General features: G+C 49.7%; 1 protein-coding gene across 2 annotated transcripts in view; it reads right to left on the minus strand.

The window, feature by feature from the left end:
• The window catches only part of PTPRN2 (protein tyrosine phosphatase receptor type N2), a 374,930-nt gene that overhangs the window by 331,392 nt on the left and 24,835 nt on the right, over positions 1 to 18,703 (minus strand). The window contains exon 1 of one of the 2 annotated variants that reach the window (XM_045837783.1): positions 11,409 to 11,466. The exons of the other annotated variant lie outside the window; for it this stretch is intronic. Coding sequence (XP_045693739.1) covers positions 11,409 to 11,445 — 37 coding nt within the window. The 5' untranslated portion in view covers positions 11,446 to 11,466. Of the gene's footprint in view, positions 1 to 11,408; positions 11,467 to 18,703 lie in introns of those variants that run through there. 2 annotated transcript variants of the gene reach the window in all.

The following is an 18,703-nucleotide window of genomic DNA, read 5'->3' on the forward strand; positions in this document are numbered from 1 at the left end:
ACGTGTGCACTCGCTCCGGAGACGTGAGACTCGTGGACTCGAGGGGGCGGCCGTGCCGGGCCGACTGAGCTGTGGTCTCGTGAGAGAGGGGGACTGGTCACTGTCTCTCCACCATTCTTGACACACAGACCCCTTGGACCGTTGTAACGTCATCTCAGGACCCTCCCTAGGAGCCTTTGACTACTTTGTCATCTGCACGCAGCACAGCACAGCATGTCTCAAACTTTGGTGTGACTGTGAACTGACCAAGGTCCTGACAGAATGGGCAGGTTGATTTCTGGGGTAAAGACAAGGTTCTGCATTTCCAGTGAGAAGCAAGGGCATATAGCTCATAGAAATAATTTTAAGTTAAAAACCTGGATCAACATGTTTTAAAAAATTATCATAAAGTAAATTTTACAAACCCTTTACAATTCATGTTCTTGGATCCAAATTCTTTCTTATTCCAAATAACAAAGGACATGCCTTGCTCAAATCACTTCAAATTAGCCATGTGGGAAAAATCGCATGTCGGTTAATTTTTACAAGTGTATTAGTTTCAATTTTAAGACTAGATATATATTTAAATATACACTGCAATTTAATGAAGTTTAAAAAGCAAAACTGCTCCTATGGCTTGATGTTTAGAATTCTTACACTCTGACCTCCCCACAAAAATCAAATGGTTTATTTTGATACTTTTCTGCTTTTGTTTTTAAGCGCTAAGATAAGGAAGAATGTTCTCTCTGCTATCTGCAAGCACTTGTCCACAAATATTAATAACACATGTGGCAGGTTGTCTTCATCGCAACAATGAAAACTAATGAGATACAATTGTTACTACACTTCCCTTTAGCAGCCAGAGAGGCCAGACGGACATGTCACAGGAAGAATTTTATCAGAGAATGAGACAGGGAGATTTGAGGAAGAGTCTGGGGTGGTTTTGAAACAATTGTTTTAATCCTCCTCTTTTACTCGTCACATTTCAACCTCATTGTGCTCGTCCTAAGTAAGATCCACTGTGGATACAATTAAATGACCAAAGAGAAGAAACTCTTCAAAACTGTATCACAGTAAAAGTCAGCTCAGGAACCAGCAACGTCCACCTGGCAATAAAGTTCTGTATTATTCAGAAAGGGTTAGAGGTCAAATACAGTTGCAAAACTGTGAGCAGAGTTTTAACACGACTCCTCTCGGCAGGACTTCTCAGAACCTTTACTACCGCAAAGGGACGGGCTCTCTCCAAAAGCAGGGTCCTACAGACGACGACTGAAACGCAACCTTTTATCTCGTGGAACCTCACAGGGATACAGCAAACTAGACCTTAGAATTACACAAAAGATGAGTGTGACCTGCACACGTCCTCCTGCCTAGTAGTTCTCAGTCTTAAGCACCCAAAGGGCTATTAAAACACAGATTGCCAGACCCACTCCAGAGTTTCTGACTCAGCAGATGTGGGAAGAAGCCTGAGACTCTGCATTTCTCACGAGTCCCCGTGATGCTAGTGTTCCCAGAACCCCATCCCCAAGACGCTGGCCAGGCAGGTTTGCCACGTGTGCTCAGTAGGAGTCAGTGTGGTGAGATACTCTGGACCGAGGGCATGTGGAACATCGTACACCTGGATGTCCCTGTCATGGAAGGTCAAATGTATATTAGGTGCTGAGGATTCTGAGAGTCCTTCCTGTAGTGAATTTTACCGTTTGTTTAATCTGATTTTTTGCTATTTTCATGTTTTTTGCATCTTTGTGCATGCCCATGTAAACAACAGCCCACTTAGCCAGACTACACAGGGAAACCATCACTACTTCCTCCTGAAAAGAACTCTTTCCTTCATAATCTCTTCTGGTTTATTGAAGCAGCTCTCAGATCCTTTCCTGCCCTTGGTTACAAGCAAGCCAACAACATGCAGCTCCACGATATCTCACTATCTGAGAACGCTTTGCTCCTCTGAGTTCCAGCAGAGAACTTCAGAGTTCAGATGGCCCCTCACGTGGACTCCTTCCTCCAGGATGTGGTTAATGGATGAATGAAGTGTGAGAACAGTGTGTTTTTTCTGGGAATCCTCTTCCCAGACCCACGCCATCCAAGGGTGAGGCTTTGTTCTTGCAGATCTTCCTATCCCAAGCCTTGGAGGCAGGAATCCTGTAGAAGAACAGATTTGCTGAACACTGCTGGGTTTCTTGCCTCCAACAATGTAACACAGGACCCAGCGCCGGCACACTGGCCCCTCGTTTTATGGGTAAGAGGCACAGCTGTAAGCGTTGGAAAGATGACCAAAGTGACACCCAAGAAGAGGGTATCCTGAAGAGGCATCATTGCTGGGGAAGCCACCCAGCTGTGGCTCAGATCCCAGCCCAGACAGAAACATCACTTGTAACCGAGGAGGTAGCTTGTTCTGGGACAGCTCTGAATATGTTAAGGTTTTGTTTTATTGAGAATTGGTTTAGCTCCTGGAAGTTTCCCTAACTTCCACTGCACAGCCTTGCAACACTTGGCATGCCACAAAGCAAAGCTTCTCCCTCTTGAAATGAGATCACAAACCATGCGCTCTCAGTGCATGCATGTCCCTGTGCCCCCCGCCACCACTGGACAGCCCCTCAGATGTGTAAATCTGCTCTCCTTCAACTTAAATACATCCAGTCTTTCACAAGAGGTGGTTTCAAACCACGGCACCTAACCTCCCTGCTCTCAGCATGCTGTATCGTCTAGACCTGTGTTAAGATGCAGTGCCCACACCAGAATTAACCAGGGGGCTGCAGGAGTGATCCAGCCACTGCATGCAGGTCCCTCATCGCCCTGTTCTGATTTGCCTCTCCTGTGGCAAGGGCTGAGGGCCATCAAGCTGCCTAGGGTCAGAGAGAAGCCAACACCAGCAGCTTCCAGCACAAGAAGGGTCGGCTTTCTCAGGGGCAGGCGAACCCCAGCCACATGTTTTGTAAATAGTGTTATTGGAACACAGCTCGCCCATCTACCCACATCCCATCTATGGCCACTTCTGTCCTACAAGCTGAGTTCACTAGTTGTGACATAGATGGTAGGCATGAAAAGCCTCAGTTCTTTACAGAAAAACTCAGCAGACCTCGGCTTATTAGAAGGAGAGCAGGTTGCTCATAGGAACAGAAGGGAGTGAGAAATTTGCCTGGAAAAATGGGCAGGAAGCAGGTCAATGGGCTCGTGTCCCCAGCGTACCCTGACACCTGGACTCCACCGCCCAAGAGCACGCGGGCCATTCCTGGGTCCATCACGCCGCGGAGTTGGACCTCACGTTAGAACACGGCTGTTTTCTTCTCACAGCTGAGTCACAGCGGAGCCCTCCGGCCTGGACCACCCTGCACTGCTCCCATACCCACCTCTCGACCCCGAGAACAGGACTCGGTTGTCCCCACGGAAGGTCACATTTACATTTGCTCGCTGTCCAGCCTAAATCTTCCTGGTCCTCCTTGTGCAATTGCAGCTTCTCGCTACCCCTCCCAGCAGTGCATCCTGTGCAGACTTAATAAACGGATCCTTCTGTCTGAGCCTATGCCACAGGCACCTCCCCCCGGGGCTGGCTGGTGAGCCCCAGGCTCGGCAGAGCTGAGGAAGCAGGACAGGAGGTGGGCAGGGACAGAACCCCTCCTCTCTCCCACCAAGCCAGCCTTTCCCAGAATGGAAGCGTCCCTTGCTCACACGTCTCTGAAGATGAGCAAGCTGGGTGCCATGGCGATGAGAAAATTTTAAAAATAATAGCACTAAACACCAAAAAGTCTCCCTGGTGAATGGAAAGGGTGCTTGCTCAGGGGTAGAAGGTTCTAGATATTAGTCATGTGACTGTTGACAACTACATCTTCTGTCTGCACTTGTTTATTGGGGATTGTTCACATTTAAAAGCCCAAAAAGTTAATAAAATGCAGAAAATCACAAGGAATAAAAAATACCAGTTACCTCATCACCCAGAGATAACATCCCCATCCCTACTAATAGTTTGGTTTTCAGTCATTTTTCTTTGCATATTTAGAAGAATTGGAATCATACTATACATATATTTTTAAAACTTGCACTTTTTATTTACAATAGTTTGTAAACAATTCCATCTTTAATATTTCTCATCATCATGAATTGTAATCACTGCATAATAATTAATTCTAACATACACAGAATCTACTTAACCAATCCCCTCCTGAAGTCACTCTATATTTTTTCCAACTTTCCCCATTAAAAATAATAATGCTGTAGCCCTGGCTGGTATGGCTCAGTGGGTTGGGCATCATCCTATAAACTGAAAGGTCACTGGTTCAATTCCCAGTCAGGGCAAAGGCCTGGGTTTCAGTCCAGGTCCTGGGTTGGGGGCATGTGAAAGGCAATTGATCAATGTTTCTCTCCAACATTGATGTTTCTCCCTCTTTCTCCCACCCTCCCCCATCTCTAAGAATAATAAATAAATAAATAATGTTTAAAAATGTTTTTACAACAATGCTGTAGTTTCCCCCTCTCTTCCTCCCTTTTATCCTTTCTCTCAAATCAATAAAAAAAATAATAATGATACTGTAATCAGAAATCTTGATTTTAAGTTCTAGGGACTCTCTCTGGTTTTCCTCCTCTTACAATAAATTCCTATGGAAAGACTTTCAGATTTTTTTCTTTTTTATTGACTTTATTGGGGTGACATTGGTTAATAAAATTACATAGGTTTCATGTGCACCATTCTATGACACATCATCTGTATGTTGTGTTGTGGGTTGACTTTCAGATTTTTAGACTTTAGGAACATGGTCCCAAATTGCCTCTCACCAGCACAAAGTACGTGTGCCTTGCAAGCAGCTTCTTGACTGGACAAGGATTAAATGCTGCCCCTCCTGCTTTTGAAGGTCACTGGGAGAGTCCAAGGCCATGGCAGAGGCTGAGACACTACCTGAAGCACACAGGAGTCTCCCCCTCCTGTCGCTCAGGGACACTGTCCACCTCCTTCACAAGTCTGAACCACCAAAAATACTAAATAAATGAAATGCAGTAAGCCCTCCTGGCACCTCTGGCAGGATGAAGCCTTGGACAAGGGCAAAATTGGGCATCTTTAATGAGATTTTATACTTATTTTGAACCACCGGGATGGAGTAAAACTTTGCATTTATGCACCACGTAGAATTATCTCTGCTGCCCAGGTCGCCAGCTGACCCCCCTCTAGAAGTGTGATGTCTAATCACGTGCAGCGGACACTCAGGAATGTCCAAGTCATCTGTTTGGTTACAAGGGGCTCTCCACAGTCGCCTGAAGTTAGAAAAGCAAATAATTGAGAGAAAAAAAAATCCTGAGCTAAGAAACAAAAGCACATTCAGTTTGAATGGTCTGCCTCTGGCGTGGAGGGTTTCATCTCCAAGCTGGGCAGTGAGATGAGGGAGAGGAAGAGCAGAGAGTAGAGCTGAGGGGGGAGAAGCTGGGGAGAGGGAGGCACCCGGGTGACCTCGAAGCCTCCCAACCCGAGAGCCTCAACGACTTCGCCTGCAAGTGTGCACAAGGCATCACGGGTCCCAGTGAGACACTGCCTCACCCTGGCAGCCGGTGGCAGCCCCTGATCCAGCCCCTGCCTGTGCCTGCTCACGGGTCCGACACTGCATTAGCTCAACAGAGAAAGAGAGGGCAGATGCTCAGGTGGGTGGGTGTTGAGGGGCTGGAGGGATGTTCAGGAAGCAACATAGCACCGTGATGGGAAGGAAGTGTGAGCTCCAGAAGAGGTGGGGCGAGGGGGTGGATTTTGGAAGTAAGAACTGGAGCTGGGTGGGGACGAAGCTTCTAAAGGCACAAGGTGAGGAGGGGAGGAGAGGAGGAGGAGGAGGCAAGGGAGGAAAGCACGGAGAGGCTCACAGGCAGCTCCCCACGGCAGGGCAGAGCAGAGCAGAGCACATTTCCTGTCTGTGGCCACAGCCAGGGCTAGTTAACAACGTCTTTGGTGAGAGACCAGTGGGAGACTGCAGCAAATGCCCCCAGGTGTCTTCTTTCCTTGCCCATAGCTCTCTCATCCCAGCTGTTCGCTCCTGGGGGGCAGGCCCCGGTGACTCTCCAGAGCAGGAAGCAGGACAGCCATCAACACGCACGTCCTAAGGGTCCCCAAACACACTCATCGCCCCACAAGAGGTGCAGGGGAATCGTGGAGTCAATCTGTGGTGCAGTTCAGGCCAATCTCCTTTCTCTTCACCAGGGTTAAAAGGTCAAGGTAAAGCAGACCCAGAGTTCAGGCCAGTCACAGAAAGCATGATCAGAACAGTGTGTCTGTGTGGAAATGAACTCTCCAAATTTCCTTTCTTTCTTTCTGGTCTCCACGGCCTCATTTACATCTATATTATGGGTTCTGCTGACAATACACTACAGCAGAAGGCAAACTGCCAGCAAGCATCCAGGGGGCAGAGCCAACCACATGAACAGCATGCACTGAGAAGGTGGGAAGCCCAGTCCTTCGTCTGAGGTTGACAGGTTGGCAGGTTGGCCTGCGGCCTGGGGTGGCCACACGTGCAGAGAACTGAAGGTGACACAGAGCAGACTTGTCTGCAGGTCAGCACCAGAGACGAGGGTGCTGCACCCTCCTCTCTGCTCCACGCCAAGCGGAGTGCTGTGAGCAGGTAGGTGCATCTTACCTTGCAGTTTCACTCAGCAAGCACTTATTCAAGGCCTTTTACAGGCCTTACACTATAAATAAAAACGAAGACCACTGAAATAGAGTATTCCATTCCCCAGAAGCACAAAGGAAAGAGCACTTGTAAATCCTCAGTGATGATAACCTACAAGTGTTATTTCAGGGCCTCCAGTTCCAAAAGTTTCAAGAACATGCTGGTAAAGTTGTTTGGTTTGGTGCTCAGGGGTGTTTCTCTGGGCCCAGTTCTCTCAGGAAGCCTATGTCGCTTCCCCCTCTTGGAGAAATGAACAGGGCGGCTGGGAGCTTAGGAAGGAATGGAGACTGTGTGACATGTGGGGGTGGGGAGAGGCCACTCCAAGTAACCGGAAATGAGGAGGCCTGCAACACCAGAGGCAACAGGAACGGCATGTCAGCCCTGCATTCTGGTTGAGAGTCGTTCCCGAGAAGCTGGGACCAACAACTCTGACACAGAGACGCGTGAGGACGGAAATGGAGCAAGTAAGCACACGGACAGGCAGTGGCAAGAGCCGATTCCCCCCACTGTAGCAGGCAGTTACGGATTTAACGGGGGGCGACCAGAATGATGCGCACAGAGCCGGACTAGAATCAGAGTAAGAACATGTGCTGAGCTGAGCTCAGATGCAGATGGTTACAGGCAGAAACACTGTAATGTACATATTCAGGTGCTAGCATGCACACCTGGGTCTCTTTGCTCTCACAGCAGGGCTCTAGAAGCCATGACACCCCTAGCAGTGAGCACACCTGGAGCTCAGATCTTGGTTTCTAATACCATTCTCAAATCAAAGGAACTAGGAGTCCTTGGAGAACTGGCTAGTTCTAAGAATGGGGCAAGAAATGCACCTTGCAGTGTCGGAAAGTAAGGAAGTACTACAAAAAAATTCCCATAGTGCTGGGGGTATTCAGAGGCAAGCCAACTGGAAGAGCTCCCAAGGGCCAAAGCTGGAATTTTTTGAACAACAACAACAACAACAACAAAACACAGTATTGGATTATAGCCCAAAGTATACAAGAACTTATTGAATAAATAAACAAAGAGATGAATTTCCTGTGCAGAAGAATTCCAAATAGTGTAGGTAGATGCTCCCACCCAAGGTGGCAAAGTGTAACTAACCATCCCCTCGATCTGGGCTGTGCACAGTGACTTCCCTCCAAAAAGGACGGCATGGAAGGAGGCGGGGGGAGAGTAACTTTACAGTAGAGGAAGCTGGCAAATACACCAGAGCCAGGAGATCAAGGTCAACTTCAGCGGAGATGAGTCACTTTGAGAGTGTGTGCCCTTGATGTGGTATGGTGAGAACGGCCTTTCCCTCTGTGGTTGTCCCCCCAAAACTCATAACCACAGTGTAATCCTGAGGAAAACAACAAGTCCAAGTGGAGGAGCATTTTACAAAATATCTGACAGACACTCCTCAAAAACGTCAGTCACCAAGAACACCTCTCACATGGGGAACAGCACAGGCCTGGAAGGGAGCTGTGACACGTGGAGGCAAACGGCCCCCAGCTTGCCAGCCTTCTGCCACGGCCAGCGGCAAAGATGAGAGCTGATGATACAGAACTTGGGCTCCATGACATCATCCTCCCGGGGCAATTTGGACGGAACTCCGTTTATGCCACTAGTCTTAGTCCCCAAACCGTCACACAGAGTGGCATCTCAGGCCGAACAGCACCTGGGGCCCTCACTGGACCCAAAAACTTACTGAGTGTAAGAGGCATTTCATACCTTGAGGCTCCTTGGCTTTCAAGTGGGAAGGGGGCAAGGGCATTAAGTGAAGCCCCTCAGCACTGGCATGGCTCTGCCAGCCCGGCCGCCCCGCCTGGGTGATATTTCAGAGTGATCTCAGCCAGGGCCATGGAATCCCTTCTCCATGCAGAAAATCATTTGTATTTTTCTTAAGAATTTGCAAATTTATGTGATATAAATTTGCTTGTGCCAATGTTAGTGCACCCTGGCACGCACCAGCTGTGTCATCAGAAACACAATGGAAACATCCAGGAGGGGCCAGAGGGAGCATGGGACCTGCAAATGGGCTACTGAGAGATATGTGGGGTCAGGACGTTGACCCTCACTGGGCCACACTGCACAGCAAACTGTGGGCTCTGTCTGCACCGAGTGCGAGGGATTATGGCTTTTGAGCCATACTCCACTCCTCCAGTCCTATTGTGTCCCCTCTTAGCAACACTCACGCAAGTGTGCCTCCTAACGTCACTCCAGTCCACTCACATTTCTCTTTTTACCGCCCAGCTGACACCGGTGGCTGCAAGCACTCCATGATAGAGGGGCAGGAAAGAGTCCCTGAGGCGTCCAGATATAAGCCTGAGCCCAGGGCGCATGTGGTGGCTGCTGCACTCGGTGGCTGCTCCCCTGGCTTTGGGAAGGACTGCCAGCCCGGGGCCCCCACCCTCCCAGAGGAACAGGCAGGCACTGGCACGGACTCCGGCAAAGCGGGGTCGGCTATGGGTGAGCGGAAACTGACATTTCACAACCAACCTCCTGGAAAGCAGCAGATAAAAATAAACTCTCCTGACCCAGAGGTGCACAGCCTCAGGAAAGAATAAAACTGATGAGCCATTAAAATATCATCTTTGGAGAAACAACTTAAGAAATCTGTATTACATGGAAGCAGTCTTAAAGCAGCATCCTTGATCCCACCACACTGCCGCCCCGCTCTGATGGGTAAATAAAGGAATACGATTCAGGCAGTGGCACATTTTACTTCACTTTTATACAAATATGTGCCTGCTCATCTACATGTCAACAACCAACACCATCCCACTTCCTCCAGAATCACCCGGAAGCTTGGACTCACCTTACAAACCTGCTGCCTACATATTTACCTGGGTGTGAACAGCCCAGGTGTTCAGGGCTGTTGTTCACCTATGAGAACACAGAAGGCAAAAGCTCAGTTCTCCCATTTCACCAAGAACATAAACATGTTTATCTGTTCTGAGAACAGGCTTGTGCTGCACTGAACACGGTGCGCAAACAGCAAGGTCAGGAGGGAAAAAGACATGCGTTCCTCCACAGCTGGACCTCTGAGCTGACAAAAGCTCCTCAGAGCGGGGGTGGCCACAGGCAGCAGACGCCTCAGGGCCGGCTGGCACCTGCTCGATGCCCACACACCCCTGGTGAGGGGCTCCCAGCTCACCGGGCAGGGCCTGCGTCCCCACCCTCCAGCCAAATCGAATCTCTCTGTCAGCCCGAGACCCCACTGGACTCCAGCAATGTGTCCCAGAGCTGCCTCTTGGGAAGAAACCCGTGCCTCTGGAACCCAGGCAGAGCCCCTGGACCCCTGTGGTTTCCTAGGAGAACCCGGGACGGCAACAGGGCTGCCAGAGCGTTTGGGCAGCGTGCCTGGCTGTCGGCGAGACAATCGGTGCTACTTCATGGCAGGACGGGAGGGAGCTGTGCCTGGCGTCTGGCTCATCCGACAGCCTCCACCGAAGGCCCTGGTTGGGCTCATGTTACCACCAAATCACTTGTTTCCAGGTTTGATTTTTAAAAGGGGAAAAAAGAGCATATATAAGTTAAAAATAAGAAAGACAAAAACAAAGTCATTCTTGTAAACTTCATAAACCTATGATATGATGTGGTGAGAAGAAGACTGTGGAATGTGGCACAATTTTTAAAAAAATAAATGAATACTCTCTTCAGACACACCAAAGCAGACTTCAGCACTTTAACTTGTCCCTGATACAACCTGAACATGTGTGCGTTCAATCTGCACAAGGAGCAGTTTCCACCTGAAAACTCGGTCATGCCAGGTGTACACTCCCGCACCTGAGGAGCCCCGGGGACCTCTGAGCACCCCGAGTCTGGGTGCCTTCTTCTCGCCAATTCTCCACCCCTCTGTGGGTGTCATCCTAGAGCCAAGCTGAAGTATTACCTTAAAGTAAAACAGATTTGGGGAGAAAAACGCTAGGAACAGAAGGTACGTGGGTTCTCCAGCCCTCTGGGACCCTGCAGGCTCTAAGAGACAAGCAGCTAATGGCACGTGCCACTGTTAGCTATTTCCCACCACAATGTAAGCTTGGAGTTTTCATTACTCACAAAATAAACTGGTTTTTGAATTGCCTGAAATTCTCGGGCTGTGGAAGGTGGCCCGAGAACCACCCAGCTCGTCCTCTAGTAAATCCATAATTAAAATCATGTTCATCAACCTCCATGCACCTTCTGCAGGGGGCAGCACCAAGATCCAGCCAGGCATTTGCCTGGAGTGAGCATTTCATTGTCCCTAGTAGGTCAAGAATGAGGTGCCCAGGGGACCCTCCGCACGTGAGATCCCCCTTGGCCTGCAGACGACAGGAACATCCTGGAGACAATGGTCCAAGGGGGATGGCCCTTGGCTCCCTGCCATCAGCAACATGGCCCAACTGAGAGCGGGACATGGGAGCCAAGACCTGTCAGCCACGGGCCAGGGCTGGGTGGCCTCTGTCCACTTGTAGAGGTGCTGCAAGTAATTGTCAGGGTTTCCCTGTGGCACGACAAAGTTGTTTCCACAGCCCGAGGCCCCCCACTCCTAGGGCCAGCCAGGGCTCACAGGGGTTTGAGCCATGGGGAAGGAAAGCCCTTAGCTGTGATGGGAACCGTTTTGTCCACCACAGGGCATCTGTTTACCAAGCACTGCAGTGTGTCCTGATGGGGCCTCCACAGAAAGGTTCAGGGAGTTCCTCTTGAGACAGGGACACTGAGTGAGCATAACAAAAACACAGGCAATAACAGTAATGACAAACATCCCACCATCTACATCCCAGCTGCAACTCTGGAGGGCGCCTCCCCAGAGATGCCAGGAGGCTGTGTCCTTACCCATTGCCCAGGAATTTCGTGCCCGTCGTGGGGTCATAACCGCCTGGCGTCCCTTCTGAGAGGTAGTTCCGCCATCCTGCCCCTCACTCCCGTAGTGCCTCCTGAGAACTCCTCCTGCTCCCCACTCCCGGTCTCCAGTGAAGGACAGTCGCTGCTCAGCCTGTCCACCGTGGCCCTTCCTGGGGCACACTGCTCTGCCAAGTCAGCCCTTGCCTTGCAGGCCAAAGCTAAGTCACTGCCTAACGTCCCCGGTCACCCTCCCTAGGGAATGTTTTTCTCAATTGCGCCGTAAATTCTCTGAGTACAAGACATTCTTCACGGTTCCAGGCAGCTGGTCAACAAAGACAAGCTGCAAGACCCACAGCACAACACATTTGCTCCCCCTGCTCTGCCCGGCAGGGAGGAAGTGCACGGCAGGGGAGAGAGCAGGTGAGGCCCAGAGGGCTCTGCCTCGAGGACTTAGTACGGAAAGAAAGAGCATCCATGTGGAGCAGAGCTGAGCACCCACCCGGCACCCTTGTGATCTCCTCCAATCCCTGGCCAGCCCCAAAGCTGCTCTCCTTCCCGCATTGTCACCAGAAAGACTTCCCCACTGGGAAGGCCAGGTCCCTGGGTTTCCTTTCCTACGGCTCTTACTCGTGTAATCTAAGTGAGTGTTTAAGCTCCACGTTATCCTGCAGCAAAGACATACCACGTTCCTTCCACATTCTTGTCAAAGAGGAAAAAGAGCAGCTTTGGTCTCTGATACTCTTGGCAACACAGTACAGTGGGGAGCCTGAGGCTTTGCACTAAACACACCTGATTCAAATCCCTGCTCCAGCCCGTGCAGCTGTGAGAACATGGGCAAGTTACGTACACGGAGTCTTGATCGTCCTTCCCGTGAAGTGGGGATTGGACAGCACCTGCCTCCTGGGATCCAGAGGGAGACCGGAGATGTGCCTGGCTTCTATGCTGTGGCCTCTCTCCCCACATGTCACTGCGCCTGAATCTTACCCTCTGCAGCCGAACTGTCAAATGCACATTGAAAGGAGAGGAACCAGAGGAGCAACTGGGGCTTCCCTGGGGATCAGATTATGGCATAGATGACTCCTCGGGGCATTTGGATGGTTATTTATTCAAAACATATGAAAACAGTCATTAGACAACCATGAAAAAGAAGGCTTGGAAGGTTTTTTAATACTGGTAAGTTGCTTACACAATGCAAAATGAAAAGAGAAGGATACAGCTTATATGTTGAGCATGTCCTCACTCATGTTTTTTTTAATCAAGTATTCAAAAAAGACTGGAAAGAAATACAACAAATCTTCGTATAGCAGCTATACTTGGTGGTTGGTTGTCTCTTCCTCATTCTTTGGAATGTATACCTTTCCCACCCTGAGCCTATGTTCTTTGTATATCAGAAAATACTTCAAAAATAAGTAATGTAAGGAAAGTAAGATTTGGCTGACATCTAAAAGGTTAGGACCTTCTAAAACAACTACACACCCTACCGGCCCCCAATCAAGTTTTGTTGTCATTGTTGGTGACGCAATGGCCAAAATTTCATTGATCCACCCAAAATTAAAATAATGAAGAAATTTGAGAACATGAAAACTAAAATAAAAACATCTGAGATGGTCTTTCAGATTTGCTGGAAGTCTTCACCACAGCTCAGAGTCCAGACAGGGCTGGTGAGCATAGGCATGGTCAACTAAATGGAAGATTTGAGATCAGAGACTTTTGTTGGGTTCATAATGTTGCTGCCATTTTTCCAGAAAACAAAGAATTGGAAGAAACTTGGGTGACCTTTGCTCCGCACCGGGTTTGTGTCAGACCAGACTGGGCAGTCGACTCCTGAAGGACTTCCAGCTCCACCATCACTGAAGAAGGAACTTAGGAGAGAACTGAACAAATGTCCTGTCAGCCAGGGATGCAGTCAGATGGTGCGGTGGACAGCAGGTTTGTGTCCCTGAAAATTCACGTATTGAAGCCTTCACCCTGGGGGATGGTGTTAGGAGATGGAGCCTTTGGGAACTCATCAGTTTGTGGGGGTGGAGCCCTCATGATGAGGTCTGTGCCCTTCCTTGTAAGAGACCAGAGGGCTTGCTTCCTCCCTCTACACCACCTGAGGACACAGCAAGAAGGTGGCTGTCTGCAAGCTGGGGAGGGGGACTGGACACAGGGTGTATATGGGAGCTGTAGAACTGAGGGGTCTGTGTGGATGCTCCAGGTTGGCAGCAAGGAGCTACTAGCATATGAGCCCCCAGAACATGAAAGGACTCAGTCACACAGTGAGACCCAGGGGACAGGGCCAGCTGGAACATCAGCACAGGGAGGGAGCCACAGACAGAAACCCCAGGGGTTCTCCCTCCTCCTCAGTGCCTGCCGGGTCCCACCACCAGTGGACCAGGGGCCGGGTAACAGGATGCACACACTGGCGTTAGCACGAGCAGGATGGGAGAACAGACAGAGAACACAGGCCTCGTCTCGCCCGCAAAGCAACAAGGGGCTCGGGGCTCTTCTGCCCAACTCTGTTTCTTGCAAAGAAATGTGAGTGTCAGGCTCTATTGCCCTTGTATTGCCAGTTCACCTTGCCAGCACTCTCAGCTTAGCTCTTATTTAGCTTTCTGATAAATGACTATCTCTACTGTTTTCTTAATGAATGTTCCTTTCCTTATAATATTTGCTAGATCCATTTTGATCTCATACATTTAATTAGTTTTTTTAGTCAAATTCTAGCAGGGGAACTGCTTTTAAAAATGCCAAAAAACCATCATTTTTATAGCTGGTGAGAGAAAATATGAGTTTTGCTTATAATTTATTTATTCCAGCTTTAGAAGCAAACTGGCTTCCCCAGCACTGCAATGGGTAAACCGCCGTGGGGACTGCATGCTCGCCATGGGGTGGCAGAGAAGTTGCTTTGGACAGCGGCTGAAAACACACAGCGTAGGCAGCTCTAGAATCAGTGTTAATATTTTAGGGAGCCCTGTGCAAGCTGCTTTCTGTGCGTGCTTCACAAAGCACACAGCCAGGTCTGTGAACTGCATCTCGTTTTGAAACTGTTTCCAAGACTCTTCTTTTGTTTACCAGATAATTGAGAACACAATTATAAACATTTATTTTCAGTGGTTTCCCTCCTAGCAACTTGTCTCATTGCTGGGCTGAAGTCAGCCTGTGGAAACCCACTAATGGACAATCTCAAATCTGTGTCTAATTGTTTCATGTGTTTGCATTACCAATTAGGGTATAATTGCAAGTTTCCCGAGAACAAGCACAGTGTTCCATGTTTTATGATTCTAGCAGCTTCTAGGTGTCTAACACGATTCGCACATATCTGTTTCAATTAATAGATGTGATTGATTTTGTAGATGTGACGGTTTGACTGGATGAGGATGCTCCTTCAGTCCTGGGTCCAGGGCACACCCATCTGTCTGTCAGCCTGTCTCTGCAGAGCCCATCTCCGTCTGTCTGTCTGTATCATCTGCCCAGAGCACCTGGGCAAGCTCACTGCTGAGCCATCCGCTGGATAAGATCCGGCTTTGAGTTTGGCTGGTTGGGACCAGGCCCAGGTGTAGCTGCTGCATCACAGCCACTCTGTGTCCTCCGTGGTCTGAGAATGCTCACGGGCCAGGCTGTACCGTCACCTTGCCCCAGCTGGCATGGTGCCTGCCTTCTGTCTGTGTCTTCACTGGTCCCAAGACTCAGTCCTCCTTACTGTTGCCTGCTGTCTCCCTGCGGAGGCCCTTGCATGCCTGAGTCAATGACATCACCCATACACAGAACACCCATCGGCTGGTGTTCTGACTAGAAAAGCAGCTGCGAGCCAAAAGTGCCTGGGGCCGAGATGCTGTTTGCAGAGTGGGCCTCAGTGGGGAAGGAGGAGCCCCAGCTGTGTCCCTCCTTCATCCAGGAGTGGGAGGGCTTGTGCCATGGTCTACCCTTACCCTCAGGAGGGCCAGCAACCGCAGCACTCAGAACATCTGAGCATCACCATGCATCGCCTGGAACAGAGGTGGCCCCTGAACTCTGGCACTTTGGAGCAGGACGTGATCATCTCGGACCTCCTTCTCCCAGGCACACTGAGGACTCAAACTCCTACCTGCCACTGACGGCTCCTCCACCCTTCAGTCCCATGAGTTTTCCCTTCAGTTTGGAAAAACCAAGCAAGTGTTCCAGGCTCAAATCTATCCAGAGTGTCACACATTCAGTTTTGGTCACCTGACGTCTGGTGACAACACGTCCCGTTCATCAGTGTTCACTGAGTTCCAACCACAAGAATGCTTTCCATTAATGGCCTTATGTAATGCCCCCAACAACCTGCAGGACAGAAATCCCTATCTTACAGAGGAGGAAAACTGAAGCCCAGAGAGGCTAAGTGATCTACCTGAAGCTGCACAGCCAGTACTTGATGCTGGGATTCAAACCCAGGTCGGATCCTGATCCTGTGGCCATAAAATACCTAAGTAATTGCTACTGTCAGAGTGCCTGGCACTCCAGGTACTTCTTACCTCAGTTTTTCTGCCTCTCCTCTTGAAGGTACAGTGTAAGTTTTTTGTTATAAGTGTCAAAGTGACATGCCCTGGCCGCTTGGGGCCCAGCTGAAATCTACTGCACAGAGCGGTGGCCAGAGCTGTCATCCTTCTGAGAACTCTGGGGAGTTACTCTAGTGGGTAACTGCCCAGTCCTGCTCCAGACACTGCCACCCGAGGCTTGGAGAGCTCTGCTCTCGGCGTCCGTCTGTCCTGGGCCTGAGTGCCACTCCCACAGACAGAGGCATCGGGCCCCCAGCCAGGTGAGCAGACGCACAGAACAGCATCACGACGGAAAACCTGCCTTGGTTCCCAGGAGTAAACACTCAGGTTCCATGGCCATCTGGCTGCCATTTCATGAGTTCTGTGCAAAATCTGGCTCTAATTCTACCAAGCCGTGAGCATTAGTTAATTCTTTTGCAGTTTGGCTAGGTGAATAGCAGAAAATCAAAATACTTGCTAAAGCTTGCTACAGCTGAGAATCAGAAAGGGGCTGTGGGGCTCATAGGAGTGTGAAAGGGGAAGGGCCACCAACTTGGGGGAGAGACAGCAAAGCCCATTCGTGTGCAGGGAGGGCACTTGCATGAACTTGGGTGACTGAGAACTGCCGCTGAATTACGGCTGGTCCAACCAATCCATGAAGCAAAGCTGGCTAACCTACATCAGACCACAAATGTGCTGTATTAGAAGCACCCATTTACAAACCACAAATTAACATGCTGATAACTGACACTTATATATAGTTATCAAAGAGATCCCCAAGGAAGAACAGGAGACAAAAATGTGTCTGCCTAGCTTTAGTCACCATCTTTCAAAAAATAAAACTGGGTACGTTCTCTAGGTTTTCCACCCATGCCAAGAAACCAGCACCCTTATTTTTGTATTTCTTACTGATTTCTCACTCGTACATGGGACGTCAGAAAGCCATGCACAGACCGGCGGGGCAGGTGGTCTCCTGGCTCTGTGGCGTGTCGCCTGAGGGCGAGAGCAGACCGAAGCCCAGAGACAGGGCCCAGGCAACTGCTCCCAAGCTGTGGAGGGACGGCAGCCGTCAGACCTCCTGTCTGCCAGCACCACACGACCTCTGTCTGTCAGGAACCCTTCTCGCCTTTCTTCTTCTAATATTAGTTTTCCTTAGTTCGTCAAGTATTAAGGATGAAAACCTTTAAAATTATGTGGTATGCAATGCTGATACGTGTGGACGACCACTCTGTTGCTTTTCAGCCAACAGGTAACAGCTCAAGCAGGGAAGGCTGAGGCTTCATGAGGCTGCTCTCAGGCCTGGCCCCGGCACCCTGGCAGCCTGCAGCAGCCACGCGGGAAGGGGGTGGAGGAGCAGGCTGTCCTCTCATGGAGGGTTGTTTCACATAACCCTCTAAGGTCCACATGCCTCATATAGCTCAGGGTGCTTTTTTTTGTTTTGTTTTGTTTTCCCTTCTACAGTAACTAAAAATGCCTGGTATGTGGTGAAAAGACAGGATTGAGGGTAACTGCATCATCTAAAAATAAAAAAAATTTAACTCCTGCCAAGATGGTAGAACATTTGAAATGACAATTTTTGCACTTTGGGACTTGTAGACATAAATGTGATGGTGCTGTGTTATCCGAAACTGCATTTTGCTCACAAATGCTGAGCCCCACTCAGTGCCCAGCACGCACCAGAGGAAGGGGGCAGCCTCACGTGCCCCATCTGTCGGTGACTGCCGCAGGTTCATCAGACAGAAAGCACCTGGACTTCCTCCAGGGCAGGGCTTTGGTGTCCTTCACCTGATCCTCAGCTCGAACAGCCAATTTCACTTCCTCGCTAACAGCTTCCCGGTCCTCAGCCAAGAGCACAGTCAGGTGTGCGGACTGTCCCGGTGATTTATCTGGACCCTTTCTCTGCCAGGAGCACAGCTGTCTTCCCACCACGGGCACTCGTCATCCGCCGCAGCCCATGCCCCGGACTCTAGGCGCCCTCCCCAGCGCAGCCTACTGACTCCACTCCCACACCTGGAAGAGGCGGCTGTGGCCCCAGCTGGTGTTTTCTTTGGAATAAAGGGAAGACCAGTGGCTGCTTGAGCCTGGCACTTGAAGGGTAGGGCTGTGCAGAGATAGAAACTGGAGCTCCCTCTTCCCCACAAACCTGCCCAGAAAAATAACAAACCCCAGATGAGGAGATGCCCCAACCCCTCCACCAGCCCCTTCAAAGGTGCAGAGGCCCCCCATGTCCCCCATGCAGCTGTTTGCCAGGTAGCCCATTTCCTCCACAAACTTGGCCCTTGTCCATCTGCCAGAGCAAGAAGCCATTCTTTAAAAGAATATATTTATTTATTTTTAGAGAGAGAAGGGAGGGAGAAAGAGAGGGAGAGAAACAGCAATCAACTGCCTCTTGCACATACCCCAACTGGGACCTGAACCCACAATCCAGGCACTTGTCTTGATCTAGAATAGAACCGGTGACCTTTCATTTTGGAGGACAATGCTCAACTCACTGAGCCATAGTCAGGATGCAAGAAGCCTTCCTTATCATCCATCAGCTTTTTTAACTTACACTTAATTTTTAAATTTATCTGTCCATCCTTTAAAAAATTAATAGGAACAATTGAACTCCTCAAATTTCTGTAGTTAACTCTCTATTCAGCTGAGCAACATCGAGGGGCAGCCAGATAAATAAACATGAATGAAAGCATCCTGCTTCCTCTCTGGGTTTCTTCCCGTCACAGGGACCTTGCCAAGAGGATACTTCCAGAAGGCACACCAAGCAGGGGGTGCACATGGTTCCATTCAGCCTCTCCAGGCTCCTGC

This window comes from Phyllostomus hastatus, unplaced genomic scaffold (genome assembly GCF_019186645.2).
Source record: "Phyllostomus hastatus isolate PE091 unplaced genomic scaffold, TTU_PhHast_1.1 phas_contig_244, whole genome shotgun sequence".
Taxonomy (NCBI): Eukaryota; Metazoa; Chordata; class Mammalia; order Chiroptera; family Phyllostomidae; genus Phyllostomus; species Phyllostomus hastatus.